The sequence below is a fragment of the Taudactylus pleione genome, unplaced genomic scaffold (genome assembly GCF_031769625.1).
Source record: "Taudactylus pleione unplaced genomic scaffold, aTauple2 ptg000479l, whole genome shotgun sequence".
Classification (NCBI taxonomy): domain Eukaryota; kingdom Metazoa; phylum Chordata; class Amphibia; order Anura; family Myobatrachidae; genus Taudactylus; species Taudactylus pleione.
This window is the reverse complement of record NW_028284881.1, coordinates 5,809,226-5,822,387: the sequence shown is the minus strand read 5'-3', so window position 1 is coordinate 5,822,387 and position 13,162 is coordinate 5,809,226. Positions and strand designations below refer to the sequence as shown.

Here is a 13,162-nt window from a genome sequence, read left to right as displayed (position 1 = left end):
TGAGAATTAGAGGTCATGATGGGAGTGCTAGTGAGAAGCAGCTGGGAGGATGGGAGTAGTAGTGGGAAGCAGGGGCAGGATGGGAGTAGTAGCTAGAAGCAGGGGGCAGGATGAGAGTAGTAGTTAGAAGCAGGGGACAGGATGGGAGCAATAGTGGAAAGCAGGGGCATGATGGGAGTAGCAGGTAGGAGGTGGTAGAATGGTAGTAGTATTGGGAAGCAGGGGCAGGATGGGAGTAGTAGTTAGAAGCAGGGGGCAGGATATATGTAGTGGTGGGAAGCAGGAAGAATGGGGTTGGAAGAAATCTACCTGAAAAAGTAATATCCGCAGAGCTCACGTGTGCCGGGGGCCGCTCCTCCCTCGGTGTAGTACAGGCAGCCCTGTACCACTGACACTCGCCTCCTTCTTCAAACCACAAAGCTGCAGCGCACACAACACTGCTCTCCTCAAGCGGCCACCGGCGGGCCGGGGACGGACAAACGGCCGGACCAATCCCATAGACTCAGGGGGTAGGCGGGCAGCGCCGTGGAGGATGAGGGAGGGGACACAGGAGAGGGGACTTCTGGGAGTTTGGTGACAGCTTCCCAGAAGCGCGGCAGCCGGGCCGGTGTGGCCCAGCTGCTGCAGAATGAAGTTATGAATCGGAGCAGACTGGCTGGCAGTGTCAGCCCGGCCAGCCCTTTTAGTGGGGAGCATGGGACCGGCCCAGCGGGAACTGTCCCGCTGTCCCAATCCACCCCTGCACTGAATGATATCGTTAATGTCCATATCGTTCATAAAAATAGTCTAGTGTGTATGCGGCTTTACTGTGCTATAACACCAGTGGGCAGGTTAAAACCATAAAACATGCCACATCAGGGAATACTAGATCTATGAAAACATCCCAAATATTTAAGTTCTTGGTCAGCATCATTTTTATAAAAAGTTGCTATCTTTATCGCACATTGGGGCTGATTCAGAGATGGACGCTAGCCATTGTGCATGCGTGTGAGCCGCACTGTGTAGCGATTGAATTTCAAATACGCTCACACAGATAATTCACTCGCAAACTGAGTGACAGGTAGTCAGGGTTTGGACGATGGTTACAAAAATGCAGGCTGCTTTCTGAGCGTACATAAATTAGTAATTAACTTTGTTCATGCTCGCAGCAGGAGAGCCCTCTGCATGTCTTACGACCCGCTATGTCTGCGACAGCTTAGACTTACCTGATCTGCGTTCAATGTTTCCGATTTTGTACGTGAGCGGCGGATGTGAGATGCTTTCAGTGGGTGTCTCTAAGCACAGGATGGCGAGTGAGTCATTAGCAGATTTCACAATTGCCATCCATCTCTGAATCAGGCCCATAGAATAAAGTGAAGAAGTGATAGATATCTAGGTTATGAGCTCAATGACACTTACTGGGATACAATCAGTAGTGATCTTTTGCGTCACATTCACTATCTGTGCTTGAGGGTTAACCAAGGAGCCAAATTTTGTCCATTTAACTTCCAACTCTAAGGCAACTGGGATTGTGCACATATCCTTCAAGGCAGAAAACAATAGGCATTGGTGATCACCTTCAGAAATATTGCAGTATATTTGAAAATCGGAACCAAAATCAATTGCACTCTGTAACTGTACAACATGAAAATATTTAGCCAAGTCTTCTGGAAATACATTCATTTAGTAACTAGTTTGGGTTTCACTATAGGTCATTAAAATATGTGCAGCCGAGCACTATACACTGTTTAATAGTTCATTTATATTTGGACTAAGCTCCATTCTTCAGGAAAAACTGCTTTAATTCTAATACTATCATTTGGATCTTAGTTTGAGAGTCAGTCCAACATGAAATGCCCTCTGTTATCCACTCACCAGAATGGCGCCACTTATAGCTCTAGAACGGCCACCACGGGACATGTAATTGGGCTAAAAATGAGAACTGTAAGACAGCATTAAAGCAGTTGGGCTGAGTCATGTTTCCATATGCTGTCCCCTATGTATTTACAGACAAGATTACCTTTCTGCAGGCTAGATCTACAGGACTGGTATTAATTTGCACCCAATCCTTTACATTCTCTGGCTGAGAATTTCCAAACTGAGCCACATAGCCTGGAAACTGTTGACCCCTAAGTGCGTTTAGTGCGGTGTTTACAGCAATCGTGCAAAACGCATCATCTGTATAATTCATACTGTAGAGATAAACAGAAGAGTCAAACAAGGCATTTCCAAGACAAACAGCTCTTCATAAATGAAAATAAAGGTACTTACCGGAGTGTGCAGCCAGACATCATGTTATACCCAAATAACACGGGAGCCCTGTTTCCTTCTGCTGCTAAACAGTTCTGGTCACTTGAGCTTTTAAGCAGAGTTAGTTGCCCAAATCTGTTAGTACTCCGAATAATGCCGGATTTAAACAAGTTGTTAAGGAAATATATGATCCCATGTAAAGGAACTTACTTTAAGTCCAGTATTTACAGTTCTGCCATTCAATTCATTAATTTATTGTACCCACACTTATTGTACATATCCGTTTACACACAGATTCGCAAAGAAACGGTCAGTTTACATGCACATAGGAAATCGATGGAAGGCTGAACCACTGTACACAGTACGCACTTAATCCTATTGTAGCAAATGCCATTTATTAGTTTGGGGCCTTATATGTCTCCATCTTATTATTTTTGCAAGTCTCTTCCAGTCCTGGAAGCATAAGAAAATGTAATAGTAATGGATGTTCTGAGCACAGGCCACAGCGTACCTACACCTACATGCAAAGCTGGGAGCAGTTGGATAGTATGTGATGCGGTATATTTATGAAAACTGGTCCACAAGAAAAAGTTGTGTGATGTTTCTAGTGCAGTTTGTAAAATGAAAGCGGATTGGTTTCTATGTAGACAGGTGTCATAAATGTCCCTTTTTAAAATCATTTTTGATTATTTATGTCTTCAGGAATCCTGGAATAAGTCCATATTAGGCCGTAGTCAGGTAGTTCCTTGCTCTAATCTCCGTGGTGTCTCACATATGATTAAACCAACATTGCCCCTATACTAATCTCCTTTATACCTATTTTAGCAGTGCCCACATATTGATCACAGCAGCAAAGACCACAAATTATTGTAACAGGCTCATTACTGTACATTCTCTTAATATTGCTTACATAAGACAATGATAAACTTAACTTCTGCTGTCTGGTACATGGTGACTGGGCCTGTCCTACTTCCAAGAAACCCATGGAGACACGATGAGAAGATAACAAAGTCAGTCCATAATGTCACCACAGCCACGACATGAGAAATAGATCAATGGTAGTGCAAGTGTGTATATTTCTCAGGAGGTGAAAAGACTGGAGTGACAGTGTATATAAATTAATGCTAATGCATATAACATAGGCAGATATGTAGTAAAAATAAGTTTAATAAAACCATAAATCAACCGAGCATATTGACAAGGACAGATATCCTGATCAGTACCCAGTTCAATAAATACTTATGTATTGGGTAAGTACAATCAATGCAAAGTAAATCATTAAAATAATAAATATATATTAAATCAGCATCAAAACTTGGATTGGTGAGTAATTATTAATGAACAGATTCCCTTGATAGGAAATCTGAAAGTTCTCCAGCACGTCACTTTCAATAATTTATGACCTAACCTGCAGGTTGGTATGATGAATGATCCGTGTCTCACACTGTGTGGAATATGTAGAGGATTCTCCCAGTGGAATATCAGCTTGGCAGCTGGGCAACTTGGTGCAGATTTCCAGGGGGAATACACACTCCTGTAGGTAGATGGTATTGGCAGTCTGTGTCCCATGGGTCCTCAGATATAGTGAAAGCAGGTGGTAACTCCCAAGGTATATTGTAGCTGAACAGCTAGGCAACTTGGTGCTTTAAACAGGGAGATCCTAGTATCCTATATGTACTGCAGCCAATTGCTGGCTGGAAACCGGGGACGACGTGCAATTAGATCCAGTGATGGTGTCGATCTCAATCCAATGGTAGTAGCAAGGGGAGCCCGCCTAACGCGTTTCCCTGTATAAACAGCTTCGTCAGAGGATCTAGCCTCTGACGAAGCGGTTTATACAGGGAAATTGGATTGAGATTGGCACCATCTCTGGACCTAATTGCACGTCGATAATGATTGGCAGTCATTATCACTGGCTTTTCACCAACCTGTGGCACCCCTTACAGTGCACTGAGGCACCCAGTTTGGGAACCACTGGTTTAGATGAACATTGTCTGTTGTAGCTCTTCTAGTCTGTGAGGTCTTCAGGGCCGAAACTAGGATTTTTGGCACCCGGGGCAAGACAGTAATTTGGTACCCCCCCTGGTAATTCCCCCATAGCAGTGCACCTATAGTAATGCCCCCTGAGGTAATGCCCCTTTTTACATACACACACACTAAAAAAAAAAACAATACTCACCTTAAACCCTGCTCCTGTGTCCACCGCCGTCCGGCTGCTCCTCGGCATGACATCTCTCCCATAGTGCCCGGGCCGTGGGGAGAGCCGGAAGCCGGAGTGCAGGAGAGAACTCCAGCCTCCGGCTACCACGATGCTGCAGGGAAGGAGTCGGGCACCCGCTGGTAATAAAATCTTAGCGGGCCTCCGGCTTGGAGCCTCCCTGCGGCGCCGGGCTGGAGGACACTGGTGTCGGGTGCAGCGGCGCACCTCCAGCCCCCCCCCCCCCTTCTTGCAGCCCTGAGGTCCTGAATCCCAAATTCACAGATCTCTGGGTAATAAATTATCCTCTTGCTACCTGTGCCTCTCTTATCTGTTCCCTTTGCCTCCACTGAACATCCAGGTAGATTTGTCTTCTGTTCCTACCTTCCTTTTCTATTTTATACAATTTGTCATGTCCACTTTGCAATTCTCCTTTGTACTGTACATTACTTTTCATTTCCCTGCTGCAATGTACATGGTCACAAACTATTTCTTATTGTACATATTAAATTGCAATGATCTGATATAGGTTATATGCTGCAATTAAGGTTCTATTAGCCAATACAACCTATTTAGCAGTGAAATCGTGATCAAACACATGACCACAGTATTTTTAAACACATCTGGTGTATTCCAGGGAAAGGGACCTTTCATCTCAATTCCTTTCTGGTCAAGCAATTATGGCCCTTCTACTTGTCTTTGTTTACTAAATACACCAACTATATAGGCGTATGTTTGCACACAAAGCATAATGGCCATTGCATACCACATGCCCATTACAAAAAGTCATAGCTTAACCCGACGGTGACCAGATTAAGACAAGCAGTGTAGCCTTGCAGCACGGGATGGGTCTCGCAGCCTTACAGCAGCTGAGGACCCTCAAGTTGGCAGCTTTATCAACAGTTTTACAGTTAGTGTATTTCTTAGCAGGTATGTCAAATAACACTGAACAGGATAAATCTAATAAGCAATGACACTAAGCATGTATATCAGACTCTTATTTCTATTAATCAGTCACACTAAGCATGTATATCAGACTCTTATTATTTCTATTAATCAAACCCCAAATAAAAAGGATATGATGGCAACTTAAAGCCAGCAATTAGTGGCAGCCCGAACGTATAGCCTGGGTTCCCACTCAGAGGAGCTGGTGCTGTGCCGTCCTGTAATGGGACAGAACAGTGGATATATACAGAGGTAATGTGTTTTATCTATAAAACATTCCATTTCCCATTCCTTTCAGCTCAGAGGAAGGTATTTACCTCAGAAGCACAATCATTACCAATGTCAGTGAGTAATCAGCAACAGTTACTAGGACAGGTTAAGGATTTTACAGAAGAAAATGACATAAACAACAATCATTTCAATTAATCAACGGTTATCTTACAGAAGAAGACAGGCATTGGATTAGCCTTCCTCCTGTTGTAGATATCCTGCACCAAGGTTCAGCTGTATGGCATCCAGGACAGTAGCAATAACTGACAAATAATATACACTAATAGTTTATTCAGCTGTTCTCAGCTGTGTTCAGTTTCCAATTCTGAAACAAAGTAAAGTGTCTGATGCACAATTCTATGAAGTCACCAAATGTTCTCTTATTATTCTTCTATTAGTAAATAGAATTAATATATTAAAGCTCAGCATTAAGGTCGCCGGTTGTGACTTTATGCAAATACAGCTACAAAGCCCTTCCCTGGTGTACATCCGTGCGTGTAACTGTGCAAGGACTGAGTCACCCACTATGAGCGCCTGAAGACGCTGTAATACCGCCTGGGACCTGTTTTAAAGCCACCATCGGCCGCACCAACGAAACTTGCAACAGCCCTATGGCGGGTGTAGATTTTCTGTCTGAGTACGGTACCCAAAGTGAATGATTGAGTGTCTGTGTACGCAATCAGTTCAGTGTCACAGCCGCGACACTCTCATAACACGCCCATAAGGCAGGCCATCTCCATGCGTCTGTTTAGTAACCGCCCAGGAACATCCAGCACTTTCCCAAGACATCTCTGATACTGTGCATCTCAATAGTAACAGCACCTTTGTGTGTACACTCTGTGTAACGCTTGCGCCGTAGGAGTTATTAGGGATTCTCATACACACAGTAGCAAAAACATCGCTCATCTCCGTGACCATCAGCAGTGCGTCCAACTCTAAATCAGGCCCTAAGGGCCGTATTTAATTAGCTGCGAAAATGGACGTAATAGGCGGAAAAAAAACTGGAGAAAAGTTTTCTCCTTCCCAGACCAGGAGAAAAAAAAAAATGCAAGATCCCTATTTTTGGCTAAAAATGTGGGGATTTCTTTCATAACCCTTTGGACACCCACCCGAATGATAAACTACCGGAAAAAAAATCGTAAGTTGTAAACTGTGGCGAAAAACAACCGCGCAAATTTTGAAAAAAAGTTGAAAATGGTTTTAAACATAATTGGGTCTGATTTTTCGGTGGGCTGTATGGATGCGTCAAGTGTTTTAAACACTGCACGTGGTCGCAGCAGGCAGTTTAACGGTTTTTAAAATTGCGTTTTTACGACGCGAAAATATACTTGCACCCATTTTAACATACCCCCAATTTACGTGGAACAATAGTTTTCAGGTAATCATTAAGGGGGGTGTCCAAAGGGTTCTGAAAGAAATCCCCACATTTTTAGCCAAAAATAGGGATTTTGCATTTTTTTTTCTCCTGGTCTGGGAAGGAGAAAACTTTTCTCCAGTTTTTTTGCCTGTTGCCGGTTTTACCTGTTTTTTTGGGCAGAAATTTTGCCGCTAATTGAATAGGGCCCTAAGTGTGCATCATCAAGTTCACCAAATGGATTAGATATTTACTATAACTGTTCAATATCTGACTTTCTACAGATATTACAGACATCCAAAGTCAGATTCATGAATTTTGGTAGCGTACATTTTCCCTTTTTATAATTGCAATTATTTAATTTAAAAAGTTAATAAGATTACTATATTACCCATTTGACATGAATGCTCCTAATATACCACAGTTGTTGTATGAGCGCATTTACCATTAAGGAAGATAATTCGAATAAGCATGAGATTCTGTGGTAATCTTGCATGGTGAGTAGCTGAGCACATAGGAGGTTATTGCCTGTGTGAGGTTCTGTGGTAATATTGCATGGTGTGTAGCTGAGCACATAGGAGGTTATTGCCTGCGTGAGGTTCTGTGGTAATATTGCATGGTGTGTAGCTGAGCACATAGGAGGTTATTGCCTGCGTGAGGTTCTGTGGTAATCTTGCATGGTGTGTAGCTGAGCACCTAGGAGGTTATTGCCTGCGTGAGGTTCTGTGGTAATCTTGCATGGTGTGTAGCTGAGCACCTAGGAGGTTATTGCCTGCGTGAGGTTCTGTGGTAATCTTGCATGGTGTGTAGCTGAGCACCTAGGAGGTTATTGCCTGCGTGAGGTTCTGTGATAATCTTGCATGGTGAGTAGCTGAGCACATAGGAGGTTATTGCCTGCGTGAGGTTCTGTGGTAATCTTGCATGGTGAGTAGCTGAGCACATAGGAGGTTATTGCCCCATGAGGTTCTGTGGTAATCTTGCATGGTGTGTAGCTGAGCACATAGGAGGTTATTGCCTGCGTGAGGTTCTGTGGTAATCTTGCATGGTGTGTAGCTGAGCACATAGGAGGTTATTGCCTGCGTGAGGTTCTGTGGTAATCTTGCATGGTGTGTAGCTGATGTCATAGGAGGTTATTGCCTGCGTGAGGTTCTGTGGTAATCTTGCATGGTGTGTAGCTGAGCACCTAGGAGGTTATTGCCTGCGTGAGGTTCTGTGGTAATCTTGCATGGTGTGTAGCTGAGCACATAGGAGGTTATTGCCTGCGTGAGGTTCTGTGGTAATCTTGCATGGTGTGTAGCTCAGCACATATGAGGTTATTGCCTGCGTGAGGTTCTGTGGTAATCTTGCATGGTGTGTAGCTGAGCACATAGGAGGTTATTGCCTGCGGGAGATTCTGTGGTAATATTGCATGGTGTGTAGCTGAGCACATAGGTTATTGCCTGCGTGAGGTTCTTTGGTAATATTGCATGGTGTGTAGCTGCGCACATAGGAGGATATTGCCTGTTATTGCTCACACATCTAGGTGGTTTTCCTGCTGGATAACTGGTTACACTAGTGCACTGGAATCTCCTCCAACTTGTCAAATTAGATTTTAAATTAAACTGTTTAGATTTTTCCATTTCCTGTAATCATGCAATGCATCTAGCCTGGTCATAGTGGTTGGGAGAACCCTGATGTAGAAGATGGAGAACATAGGTATATATTGCTAAAACATATTTATAATATTCTATACCTCAATGAAATGTATGTGAAACTTTTGCTGAAATGGGCTCTTGTTGATCTCTCCAAGGATTAAAGACACCAAGACACTAGTAATCTCCCCTTGATCTTTATATGTCACGGAGTAAGTGCCCTAAAGAGCAAAACAAATGACTTGAAACCATAACACATAATACACATAAAAAGTAATGTACAGGTAAAATACTGACTGAAGCTAAAATACAGAACTTTTTCTAACTGTTCTACCTTAAATTGCCTAGCCAACATTACTTATACAGAACGTCTACTTGCGTTATTCATCTAACAAAAAAAAACATAGAATCACATTTGCTTTTTCAAGCAACTTAAACATGAAACGAAAACTCTCCTGAATAGCTGTGAATAGACATGGAGTCTTGGTGAAAACAGAGGAACAAGATGGACTTTGACATGACAATGTTTTTCAAATATGGAGCCTTACATCACTATTCTGTGCTTCTTGGGACCCTGCTGCTTTCACTATCAGTGTGCGGCATAGGGGCCCCATACATCTGCCTTCCGTTTCCTCAATGCAATCAGTAACGCTGACCTGTGCCCATTAATGATTGATGATCCGTCAGGAATCAGTGAAATTCTTCATGTTAAAATTTCCCCGATCTGCTGATCACAATCATATTTTGGCCAGGATTGGCAAATCAGGGAAATCTAACATGTTTGATTTCATGGATGCCTCAACCACAGCGTCTGGGGATCGAGGAATTGCCCTAATCCATCACAGATGTAGGAAGTGCAATAGACGTAAATGCCCCCATACATACATCATGACACTAGCACATGCTGCTCTGCCCTCACTAACTGAACCCTTGAAGAGAGAGGTCACCGACAAAAAAACCAGCATGTGTATTTCCTGAAATTCTCAGTCCTGCTGGGAATAAGCCGATGATCTTATTGGATAATAAACTTATCTTGTTATCTTTTATTTATAATGCGCCATACGGTTTACATACCATTGTACATACAGTCGTTAATGGAACATACAACAAAATTACCTAGTAAATGGGAGCGTAAACAGGTCAATTATAGACAAGTTCACAACTTTGCAGATATACAAATAAACATAACAACAATTATAATCCACAGATTTTATAATTATATAGAGACTACAGAAGGAGAGGGTCCCTGCTTGCAAGAGCTTACTTTCTAGAGAGGTTGTGTGTGGACGGGAATGAGGAGCAGAGACAGGGAATGCAGAGTCTGGAGCTTAATGCAGGAGGGTGGTAGGCTCGGGTAAAGAGATGAGTTTTGAGGGCACGTTTGAAAGCTAGGAAAGGGTCTGACAGAATGTGGGAAGGACCATAGCAGCACAATGGAAGGGTGTGGTAGGAGGTTGTGGGCAGACATGAGCAGGGGTGTGGGAACACGGTTGAATATGTAAGAAGGATAAGAGTTGTTGCGGCTTTGTAGGTGAGAGAGGAATTTGAGTCTGTGGGAAAGGGAGCAAGTGGAGCATCATAGAGGGGGCAGCAAAGGTGGAACTGTGAGAGGGAAAGTGAGGTAAGCAGCTGAAGTGGGGAGAGCTGGGAGACTGATAAAAGCAAATCACAGTAATCAATGCGATCATTAGGGTGTGTATGAGGGTATTAGTGGTTTCGAGGGTGAGGAATGGCCTGATTCTGGAAATGTTGCCGAGATGAAAATGACCAGATCTTGGGGTATATTTACTAAGGATCGATTCAAAATCGAACAATATCGATTTGTTTCTAGGGCTAAATCACACATTTACTAACAGACAATTTTTATTAGTTTTTTTTTAGTAAATGTAAATAGTAAAAATCGATTTTGTGTTTAGCCCCAGGAACACAACATGGAATTTCATCAATTTTAAATTGATCAAAATCGACCTAGAACATATACACCCTAGAGAAGGACTGGATGTGGTAGGAGAAATAAATAGTTGAGGCAACGATCTTGGAGAACAAGAAAAGGAGATATTGTAAATGGAGAGGGAGAGGCCTTATAGAAGGGGTGGGGAGGGGAGTGTGGATAGGTGTAAGGTGGGAAGAGTAGAGAAGGGCATTAACTGGGGACATCACAGGCAAGCAGGAAAAGAAAGATTCCAGTGCAAATCACACCTTTAAGAATAAATCACATGGAAAAAGTACAACACATGCATGGAAAGTATGCCATAATCCTTGTGTCTATTGTCTGAAGCAGCTATTCACAACTGGTGGCCCACGGGACAACATGTGGCCAGTGTCTTCATTGCATGCAGACCACTGGGTGAAGCCCATCCTGCACCGCTCACCCCACCAGTATAGGGGATGTACTCTGCACCGGGTAGTGGGGAAGGAATTAAGCACAGACAGTTACTCATTGGGCAGGTCCCGGGAAAGAGACTTGCCTGTGACAGGCAGCCTTGAGATCAGCTGTTAGGCTGTCTGAACGGCAACGGAGCTCAAAGGGCGGAATTCAATTGTATTCGCGGCCCGCATCTCCCGTCTAAAGTGACAGGAGATCGCGGGCCGCTATACAATTGTCCAAGATGTTCGCGCTGATCGCGCCCATAGAGGTCAGGTTTAGCCGCGTAAAGCAGCTAAAGCCGACCAAAGTGCTGGGCGCAATCGCGAAAAGTGATGTTTGGGCGCCCAAACATGTCACTTTTCGCACATTTCAGCTCTCATCCCCCAGGGGCTGCGAGCTGAAATGTAGCGCTGGCAGCTCATCGTGCCCGACAGGAGCAAGAATTAAATAGCTCCGTTGGGCGCGATAGGGGCTAAAAATAATTAAATTCCGTCCAAAGTGTCGGATTTCCTAATCTTATGAGACTCGGCTCTTTCCCGCACGGTCACTGTGCAGTGTGTGCACGGCAGGTCCACACTGACGGACAGCACCAGACTGTTCCATCATTTCAACAAAAAGTCTACATATATTGAAAGCTAAAAGCTTTTAAATTTAGATTTACTTAAAAAAAAAAAAAACTAAAAAAAAACCTAATGGCAGTGTTGTGAGCTGTGCTGCCAGCTGAAACTTGCTTAGGTCATCCTGTAAGAAGCTTACAGTAATTCACTTGTATTAAGTATCACTGTACATATGGTACAGTCACCTACTGTACTTAAAGTGGCTACACTAGTCATGTATAGTATTATTAAACCTCCAAGTACTTATGGAGGAATGTCTAAAGTGGCCACTTCAAGTTCAGTAGGTGAATGTACCATAGGTACTGTGATATTTATTGTAAGTATACACGTGGATTACAGTAAGCTTCTTGCAGAACAACCTGAGAAAGTTTCAGCAGGGAGCACAGCTCACAACAGAACTAAGGTTATATGCAGGAGAATCTGTTGTACACTATGTGTTTAATATAAAGATTTACTGTAGCCCCCTCAATGAGTATTACAGATGTGTCCTTATACACTTTGGCTTCAGGAAGGTACAAATTGCGGTAAGTGCAGCCTGCAAGCTTACCGCGGGCTGCAATTGCAATAGCTCTGGACACTTAACCCAAAAGCTACAAGCCACATGTAATTGAATCTGGCCCTTTGCATGACAAAGTGCAATTTCGGACAAATCTGGCATGTTAATATATAACCCATAATATGGGCAAAACACATGTAATGCAAGCCTTATACTATATTGTCTATTAAGTAAGCAAATGACTTACCCCCAGAACGACATTGCTACAGACTCCTGTATTGCTGTCATAGGAAGGTATATAGTCACTAAGATTTCCACGAATGAGAACAGCATCTATAGATTGCAATGTAACGGCCTGTACAGACACATTTATCGGCTATAAAATAAGACATACATATTAAGGTGTTTTTTTTCAGACACATACGTATGAATTTACACACATTACCGTGTAACAGCGATCAGTCTAACAAACGTTAGTGGCACACAAGCTTTCCTAAAGTAATGTGATTATACATTTTACTGAAATATCCAGGGCCTTGGGCAGTAGGGGAGATAGAGGGGTCTCGGAGGGGTGTGATCCAATATTGGGCCCTTCTCACCTCTGGGCCCTGTAGTGGCCACACACTCTGTAATTCCGCTCTTGATTATTTGCTTTTCCTTTTGTTACAATTCTATGAGGGGGGACATTTGCAAATTGTTGTAAACTAAAAATGTAACTAATTGTCACAAACCTAATTAGATCCAAAGAACAAATTCTTACCCTATCTTTGAAATTTGGCACCTGTAAAAAAAATAATTAAACACATATTAAACAACAGCAAAGCCCACATATCAGCATAATGCACTTTGTATAGAATAGGATAGGAATGAGGACAATACAATGTCTGACAATCTGGCTGTTTATCAAGCAAGAGGTGCATGCAGCAGCAAGCCGAGCAGAGGTAAGCCTTCAGGGGGACAGCTTGAACACAAGACCCCATGTAACATTTTGCAACAAGGGTCAAATGTAATAGGGTGAGAGTTTAGAAAATATGAGAGTTTAGCAGTAAACTCTC

General features: G+C 43.0%; 1 protein-coding gene across 4 annotated transcripts in view; it reads right to left on the bottom strand.

Annotated features, from left to right (window-relative positions):
* TCTN1 (tectonic family member 1) overlaps positions 1 to 13,162 on the bottom strand; it is a 66,550-nt gene that overhangs the window by 8,679 nt on the left and 44,709 nt on the right. For all 4 annotated transcript variants that reach the window (XM_088449209.1, XM_088449208.1, XM_088449212.1 and 1 more), the window contains exons 7-13: positions 12,868 to 12,888; positions 12,355 to 12,483; positions 8,728 to 8,847; positions 5,507 to 5,589; positions 2,251 to 2,391; positions 2,000 to 2,171; positions 1,399 to 1,521 (exon numbers count right to left, since the gene is read on the bottom strand). In XM_088449209.1, coding sequence (XP_088305335.1) covers positions 1,399 to 1,521; positions 2,000 to 2,171; positions 2,251 to 2,391; positions 5,507 to 5,589; positions 8,728 to 8,847; positions 12,355 to 12,483; positions 12,868 to 12,888 — 789 coding nt within the window. The remainder of the gene's footprint in view (positions 1 to 1,398; positions 1,522 to 1,999; positions 2,172 to 2,250; positions 2,392 to 5,506; positions 5,590 to 8,727; positions 8,848 to 12,354; positions 12,484 to 12,867; positions 12,889 to 13,162) is intronic.